The sequence below is a fragment of the Saccostrea echinata genome, unplaced genomic scaffold (assembly GCF_033153115.1).
Source record: "Saccostrea echinata isolate AGI-Se365-2 ecotype Australia unplaced genomic scaffold, CSIRO_AGI_Sech_v1 ptg000054l, whole genome shotgun sequence".
In the NCBI taxonomy this organism is placed as follows: domain Eukaryota; kingdom Metazoa; phylum Mollusca; class Bivalvia; order Ostreida; family Ostreidae; genus Saccostrea; species Saccostrea echinata.
In genome coordinates this window covers 30,225,179-30,234,209 of record NW_026889803.1, presented here as the reverse complement: position 1 = coordinate 30,234,209, position 9,031 = coordinate 30,225,179, and the positions used below count along the sequence as shown (strand labels likewise).

The following is a 9,031-nucleotide window of genomic DNA, read 5'->3' as shown; positions in this document are numbered from 1 at the left end:
CGAGAACAACTTCTTTAATCTTACATAACGAAAGCAAAAAGAAAGATTAAAAGTTGTTTACAAAGACCTGAATACATTTATTTATACAAATTACAGCTTTGAGAAATAAATCTTAAGGTGACAGTCTGCCCAAAATCCTTAGAAATGGGGGTTTTATCATAGTGCCTTGAATTGTGTTGTTCACAGATTCTAATTGTTATATGTTAAATGTGGGTAAATTCTTAATTTATTAGGGGAATTTTTTTTTATTTTTTTTGCATTGAATTTCAATATATATATATATATATATATATATATATATATATATATATATATATATATATATATATATATATATATATATATATATAGTTATTAAATGTAGATTTGGGGATAATGCAAAAATAAGGATGGCTTAATAGGAAAACTTAATAATGAATATGTGTTTTAGCAAAAAACAAGTCTGTATGAATTGTTTTTACAAATTCTATAGTTTTGTTTTCTTTTGTTTTTTTGTTTTGTTTTTTTTTTGAGTATCCATGTCTTTTAAATTCATGCTTATTGTATATTTTACAAAATCAAATACACTATTAATATTGTATCTGCTCCAGTAAACACCTTTGGCAGATGAAAATTAAACAAAAATAAGTATAACATCTACCTGTCTCTTTATACTCATATACATGTATTTATATATTGGAAATTATGGGACTTTACATTTAAGAAGGAACTTGAAAATGCATATAATAATTTGGTAGTGATTTGGTGATAAAATGTTCTAAATACACATAATTTAATTAGTGACAGCAGCTAGTCTAGGACTTAAACTCTTGATCAACAGTAGACACTATAAGGTAAAGACTCTCATTTACAAGATTTGAGCATGTAGATGCTTGTTAGGGTGAATGTAGTACTATACAGTATACAAGTATCATAGTTAGAAAATTCTAAATTGCCTTAGTGTAACTCAACAATATATCAGTATACCTGGTATTTGGAAAAATATAATTCTTAAAAAAACATAAATAAAAAAAATAAGAAATGAATTCTTAATATATATGATTATGCACAACAGAATGTAGATAGCAGCTTCACATGTAACACGAGAGCCAGTCTTTTCAGAAATGGAATGTTGATTTAACAGTTTCACATGTAACACGAGAGCCAGTCTTTTCAGAAACGGAATGTTGATTTAACAGCTTCACATGTAACACGAGAGCCAGTCTTTTGAGAAATGGAATGTTGATTTAACAGTTTCACATGTAACACGAGAGCCAGTCTTTTCAGAAACAGAATGTTGATTTAACAGTTTCACATGTAACACAAGAGTCAGTCTTTTCAGAAACGGAATGTTGATTTAACAGTTTCACATGTAACATGGGAGCCAGTCTTTTCAGAAACGGAATGTTGATTTAACAGTTTCACATGTAACATGAGAGCCAGTCTTTTCAGAAACGGAATGTTGATTTAAAAGTTTCACATGTAACACGAGAGCCAGTCTTTTCAGAAATGAAATGTTAATTTAACATTTCACATGTAACACAGGAGATAGTCTTTTCTGAAGTGTAATATTCATTTATAAATTTCACATGTAACATGTAATTTTTATAAACAATAGTTTTACATTAACACAGCCAAGAGTTAGTCTTTGACTTGACAGGAACAACTGTTCTGTTTACAATGTCTTTGCAGATATGCCCTTTTGACATTGGGTTGTATAATAAGTGCAGTAGTTATGTGTATAACTCAAAAATTCTTTCATTCTATACCTATGTATCACCATAAGTTACTGTAAATGTATTACATTTGGCTGTGTATTCTTTTTCACACTTTTGAGGGAAAGAAACTTCCCCTTATTCAAGCACAACGCTAAGTGTCTTGCACATATATACATATATAAGAACATAAAGAAATGCGCACAATCAAATCCATGCTAACTTGTTCAAAAATCAATTTCCGCTAAATATCGTACACGTTAAATATAATACATTTACAGTAATCTACTAAAGAATTCAATGTTGATTTAAATGCCCACGAGATGAAATATTAACTAGTAATTTTATAATTGTTACACATGTACATGCATCACCAAAACAGATAGTACTTTACAAACACAAAAACATTTTAAAAAGTTTTAAAAACCCAACAAAGAAGTAAATGTCATCATTGGAATAGAAGTATTAAAATGCTACTTGTACATTTCATCCAGACCTAATATATCAAGTCATGTAGGCATGGCCACAAAAGAATGCATGCTATAAAGAATATCTTAACTTTTGAACCTATCAAATCTTGCAAATATATACATCAGTACATGAATCTTAAAATACTGTACTATCATATTTCAATTTTAGAAAAAGATCATTATATTACATTCGATTTATAATTGAGTTAAATTTTCAATTCAATATACAATTACAAAAGTTTACAAACAAATTACATATTGTGTAATAACAAAACTTTACATATTCTGTTGTAAGAAAACAATAATGGAGTTTGAATTGTATATCCTATATAAAAGACAGGCAGTACAAACTGTTTTCACTTGTTTTTTGAAAGGTTGCAAACTTAACATATTTAAACTAAGTAATTTCATCTCATGGGCATTAAAATTTTGAAACAAAATTTTGTCGCAATAACTTCCCACAGTAAGCAAGCATTTGTGAATTTTAAAATCATATACATGTACATACATTTTATAAACATACAGGGGAGTTATTGGGACAAATAAGGTAGATGATGAGTGGCAACCCTTGTTTCTGCCTAACCACTCTTGGCAGTTTGTAAATATTTAGCTTCCATTGGAAACTAAATATTTACATACTGCCTGTGTTGTGCTCTAGAGGGTTTTTAATACTGGACAATAAAATTAAAATGCTATCATTAGCTAGCTTACATCATATTTGCAGCACAATATATCATATTATGGTCAGACCAATATGCCTGAAGAACATCTGTTTGTATATCAGTAAAGTTGGTAAATATTAGATCTAACTGAGTATTGTTTTTTGTGGTTACCTTGTTTATCACTTGCTCACAACCAAAGTTTTCTTTCATAAAGTATAGGAAATGTCCATATTGACCAGTATTCAAATCCAAATTACAATCTCCCATTATCACAATTTTTTCATCTTTGTCAACAAATGGAAGCAACCTGTTGTTCAAGGTATTGTAAAAAAGTTGAAGAGTACAAGAAGGCTGTTTATATAAAACTACACACTGTATTGGAGTATTGGACGCCATAATGGAAATTATGGAAAATTCAACGGATTCGGAAGTAAAAGAGTTGTATGTCAAACACTGTAATTGATTCCTCAGATATATGACAATGCCATGATGTGATCTGGTCTGGGAACAACTTGCATCATTTCTGAACATTGTAAAACCTTGTAAAGTAAAGTCATCATCAGAATCTAATTCACAAAGCCAAGATTCAGCTATACCAATAACATCTGCAGCTAGAACACTTGGTTCGGATTTTATATCAAAGAAGTATTTGTGTAGAGATCTTGCATTGTTGAACAGAAATTTGACATCTTTACATACCGAGTAAAGTGGTGTGTATGAGAGCTGCAATCTATTTTCTCGCAATCTTTCCATCTCTTTATCAACATTTTCATCTTTAGAAAGACTTTTTTCATTGAAATCTAGAATGTATAGACCATCAAGTGACCTTACTCTTGAGAGTGCAACATAATGTATATGTGGAATTTTGCGCTGCTTTGTCTGTGCTAAGCTGATTACTGCACTTGAAAGAGTTGCTCCTTGTGCTTTATGGATTGTCTTTCCAGCTGATGGTTGGAGTGGAAACTGAACTCTCTCATAGGTCTTCCTGTTAAAAACAAATGCTCTTTTAGCTTCAAATATGGGAGTCCATGCATTATTAACATTTGAACTGAACAAATGAGTGTATTGATGTCTTCTTAAAATACCTATATTTGAGTCCAGAAACAGAACCCATACGATGGCAGGCCTTAATTGTGATTGTTTATAATCAATGTACTTCACAACACATGAAGCTCCATTTGTCAATCCATCTGTAACATCAAGATTCACTGATATATCATATAGCATATCCACAGCAATAACCAGATTAGTTCTTAATTGTCCAGTAGATGCCGGGTTTTCAGGCAAATTTTGAACTAGTTTGGATTTCACTGATGCAGAGAGTTTTGTCTGTGATAATACATCTGTGTCTGCTCTTACATTTACCTTAATTGTTGAAAGGTTTTCTATTAAATTGTTATTAAAACAATCAACAAACTTGTTCTCAATAAACAGATGAGGTGCCTGTTTAGGATAGATTTCAGAGTCTTGCCTGATGATGCGTTGAGAAATAAGTTCTTTGTCTTCATCTGTCATCTTGTTTTCACGAAGTCTATTCAACATTTCAGCAAATCTGAGGTCATCCTTTTGTCTCATAATTTCAGTTAATTCATGCATGTGAAAATGTTCATGCCACAAATTTTTTGCTAAACTCTGAAAAGGATTAGAAAGGTCTTTAAAAATCCACTTGTCTCCAACAGGTGGCAACTGATACAAATCACCAACAGCTATGATGCTAATACCACCAAAATCTTGTCTTTTACCAGTAAGTTGTTGAAGTCTATCATTTATAAATGTCAGCATATTATTTCCAACCATTGAAATTTCATCTATTATCACAACTGACAAATTCCGGTACTTTGTCCTAAATGAGTTCAATTCATCTGCACTCATGTGCTGCTGTGTTTGATACATTTTCCTGTGAAATGCTGATGCTATAGTAGTCCCCTTGATGTTGTATGCAGCTTTGCCAGTGTGAGCACAAAGTAATATTCTAATATCATCTGGATTTTCTCCTTCTTTTGAGTACAGTATTCTGTGTAACGTTTGAAAAATGGCATCAATAACCACAGATTTTCCTGCACCTGCTCCACCAGTAAGAAAAGCATATAATGGTTCATCTCTAATTTGAATCCAGTTTATTACATGATTGTAAAATTCTCTCTGCTTTGTATTCATTGTCTGCAAAAGTTTATAATACTGCTGATCTGGAATGCGGACAGCACTCATTTCTGTTTCAGTTACTTTTAAGGACAAGCCCAGTTCCGGACCAATGTCAAAATCTCTATGTTGAACTGTGTCAGGATCATAATGAACAAATTCCTCCGATGGTTCAGAACCTATCTCTGCATCTTCTGCCTCAGCATGTTCTGTATTTGGTGCTACTGTCTCCATATTATCAAGATCTTCTTCAGCTTGAAGTTGGGCTTGTTCCAATTCATCCACAAAATGTTCATATTGCTTTTGCTTCAGATTTATTACACTTGCTTTTTGCCTGTAATGCTGTTCATAAGTTTGACAACTACCTAAAAGATCAGTATTCTCATTTCTCCAAGGCAAAAAGAGAAAAATTCTTTCTCTGTAATACTGTTCAGAATTTGTTTTTTGGCTGTACCCTACGTATCTAATAACCCGTTTGTTTTTTCGTCTTCTGATCTTAATCCCATTTTTCAAATGAACTAAAACATTCTGATCCGTAAAGATGTTCCCTTGAGAATCTTTATCTGGGTCATCATCACTCACTTCCTCTTGCACATCTTTTTCCATTTCTTTTGGAAACATTTCTTTTGGAAACAACATCAGCTAGACACCAATTTTCTAGTTGTTTTGGTCTTCTTGCGTATCTCTGTATCATACCATCTGCCTTAATGTCAGTCGAGTCTTTTGGTAACTCATTCAGTTCATCTTGATGTTTGAGTAAAAAAACTCTGTCTTCAGGTGGTGAGGTATTTATAAAAACGACCTCTCTACTTGCTTGTGTAAGAGGCATCTGAAGGATCAAATAGCTTGCCTCTTGTGCACTGACCTCAACAAAATTTAAGAACTTGTTTCCAATATGTCGAACTTGACGCTTCAGATCCATATTTCCCTCTGCAGCTTCTTGAGATGCCTTATCAGGCATTGCACTTATTCCTCTTTGAGATTTGCTGATGTAAGCAACAATGTATGTGGCACAGGCATAAGGATCAAGTACAAACTGAATATCTAAGTTAGCATTCCAAGCCTTTAGCACTGATGGATTGTAGTAATTCACTCTCATTTCAGATGGACTTCTCTTGAGAAACACTTTGGGACCTTTCAGGGATGCTCGAATACATTTTATATACTCATCCTGACACATTCCTACAACAGTCTGTAAGAAGAACTCATAGTCTAGACTGCAACCATCTTTGTAATCATTCATTTTCTTCTGAATATCAGAATACATCTTTTTATAATGCTCAACATCAACATCCAAGGGTTCAAGAAGCATCGTTTTGGGCAAAGGTGGCAATGGAAATCCAAATCGGCACACAGATTTACCACCTTTCTTGCAAGTCTTTGAGTGTTTATGTACTTGAAGCTCTACAAGCTGCTTCATTTGAGGATTATTTTCCTGCAAACCACATGTGACATACTTATCTACATAAGCTTCAATTTCCTCATTGCTATTTTCCTTATGCTTTGGAGCATCACTTGTCCATACCAGCATATGAATATGTGGTGAACCTCTGTTCTGGAATTCTACTCTTCGAAACACATCAGTGACAACACCAAGAGGATTGTGAGGACTCTTAAGAACAGTATTGATAAAGAGTTGAACTCTGTTGTCAAAGAATCTTGCACATGTCACTGGATCTTGTTTCACTAGTTTTGATTTTTCATTCCAGCTCATAGCCTCTAATTCTTCTTGTGACATGGATTTTCCATCTAGCATTGCCAATGTTTTAAGCAGGTCTTGCCATCTGGTATCAGCTGATGAGAGAGATATAAACCAGGTTGGAAGACCCAACTGCCTTATCATGGCAAAGACATCTTTCTTTTTAGATGAAAGATATGCAGGAGAATTTCTAAGTGTTCTGAATATATAATACCCTTCATTTAATCTTACAATTTTTTCTGCAGAAACTGGATTTAAAACTTGTTCTGCAGTGATTTTCTTACCCTCAGATTTACATCTTCTCAGTGCCAAGTTAACTTTGTCACTAACTTGCTTAATTTGAATCTTCTTCAATTTAAAAAAGATGTTAGGTACAGATTGTGCTGCTCGTCTATCAACACTGCGCAACTCCCATTTTGCAATATCACTGTAGTGTACTGGAACTACTCTTTCCTCACTTTCAGTCCTACGATGACCACAAAATATTGTCGGAAAACAGAGATATTCTGCATCTTTATCTGTAAATAAACTTATTGGTTTTTGGTTTTCCCCAGGAGCAAACACATAAAGTTTATTTGTATCAATGTCTGCTTCATCAACAAGTGTATCAGAATTGCCTTGAATACAATCATCTGAAGAAACTTCACAAAAACCATCATCATTTCCTTCAGTCTCACGATCATCACTATCATTTGAAGATCCTATCAGTTCTTGTACCGTTTCCTCAGTACTTTTTTCAATTTTATCTTTCCAAGAATGGTCTATCACTATACCTGAATTCTTATACAATTCAGAATTTTTCATAAGCCATTGTAAAGCATTTATCACAACATTTGGACGAACATTTTCTGTGAAGCATGCAGACTTGTGAGATAATCTCTTCTTCAGTTTTACAGCTATAGTCACATGCTCATCCATTTGTCGTGGAAGGGCATTTACAGTTGGCTGAATATCAACTGGTACATTTACAACATTTCCTTTGACTGACATCGACCTCCTCTTGGTAATTCTCTTATTTGCATAAATGGTATTCGCTGAGATATTAATCTCTCTTCCAATGGGTGTAAATTCAATGCGTCTGGTTTTTCAGGCCATTTCATTCCATTTCTAACTGAAAGTTTTGGAATTTTCTCATCTTTCAGAGCTGAACAGCAGGTTAAACATAGCCATTCTATGCCATTCACAGATCTAAATCCAGTACAGATACTTTTACTACTAGCACTAAGACAAGTTAAATCTAGCTTCACAACACTTTTCAAAAACCAAGTCTGATGACAACATGTGCACACATAAATTGGACCAATTTTCACTTGTTCATGGAATTTCTCTATGCAATCTTCTAAAGAATTACCATGACACTTTTTCTTCAACAATTTGTTTTCATTGTCTTTGAATTCTGTATGAAGCCTCCTTTTAGCTTTATATACTCTTTCATTCTCTCTTTCTTTTTCTCTGTAATTTTTTCTACTTTTCTGTTTACATAGCCGTTCCTTCTCCAGCTGCTCTGCACTGTCTCTTTTCCTTTTCTTTGCTTCTCTTTCTTTTAAACAAAATTCTGTATTTAGTCTTGCTTTATTTTTACTTTTTAAAGTACTTTCTCTATCCTTCTGCTTTGTCTCTGGATTTTCTCTGGCTTTTTTTTTTAAAGCAACTTCCATTTCTTTAAATTCTTTATTTTGTCTTGCTTTAGTTTTACTTTTCAAAGTGTTTTGTTTGTCTTTCTGCTTTGTCTCTGGATTTCTTCTGGCTTTTTGTTTCGAAGCAAGTTCTTTCTCTTTAAATTCTTTACTTTGTCTTGCTTTGGTCATACATTTTAATGTACTTTCTCTGTTCTTGAGCTTTGTCTCTGGATTTTCTCGGATACTTTTTTTAAGGCAAGTTCTTTCTCTTTAAATTCTTTACTTTGTCTTGCTTTGGTCATACTTTTTAATGTACTATCCCTGTCCTTCTGCTTTGTCTCCGGATTTTCTCTGATACTTTTTTTTTGAGGCAAGTTCTTTCTTTTTAAATTCTTTACTCTGCCTTGCTTTGGTCATACTTCTAAGGTTACTTTCCCCGTCCTTCTGTTTTATCTGTGAGTTTTCTCTTCTTTTTCGCATATAATTTCTCATATATTCATTTCGATTTCCTTGTAATGATTCAGAAATGATATATTTTCTTGACATGTTCTCTTGGAACTCAAAGTACTTATCAATTAAAGAAAGTCTTTCACTTCCTGAATTGGACACACTTGTTTTTTGTGTTACAGCCACTGGTTGAATCTCAAACTGGCTTATCATTGAAATATTACAACTTTGATAAAATGAAAACATGTAGTCCACAAGTTGATCAATATCACTAAAAGTGATTTTAATAGCCTTTCCATCT

The 9,031-nt window shown here is 33.0% G+C and overlaps 1 protein-coding gene across 1 annotated transcript; it reads right to left on the bottom strand.

Moving 5' to 3' along the window:
• Positions 1–3,719: 3,719 nt before the first annotated feature.
• Positions 3,720–7,582, bottom strand: LOC133204782 (uncharacterized). The gene is made up of 3 exons (XM_061340529.1): positions 5,548–7,582; positions 3,912–5,330; positions 3,720–3,811 (listed from the first exon to the last, which is right to left on the bottom strand). Exons 1-3 carry the CDS (start codon positions 7,580–7,582, stop codon positions 3,720–3,722), a joined length of 3,546 nt encoding a protein of 1,181 aa, XP_061196513.1.
• Positions 7,583–9,031: the final 1,449 nt, after the last annotated feature.

What these genes read in the sequence shown, in the direction of transcription:
- LOC133204782 (XM_061340529.1), bottom strand. Translation starts at nt 7,582, where the DNA reads ATGGATGAGCATGTGACTATAGCTGTAAAACTGAAGAAGAGATTATCT. An exon ending in AAAAAGATGTGCAAGAGGAA is followed by an intron (nt 5,331 to 5,547) that starts GTGAGTGATGAT and finishes CTGATCTTTTAG; the next exon opens with GTAGTTGTCAAACTTATGAA. An exon ending in GTTTCTGGACTCAAATATAG is followed by an intron (nt 3,812 to 3,911) that starts GTATTTTAAGAA and finishes TGTTTTTAACAG; the next exon opens with GAAGACCTATGAGAGAGTTC.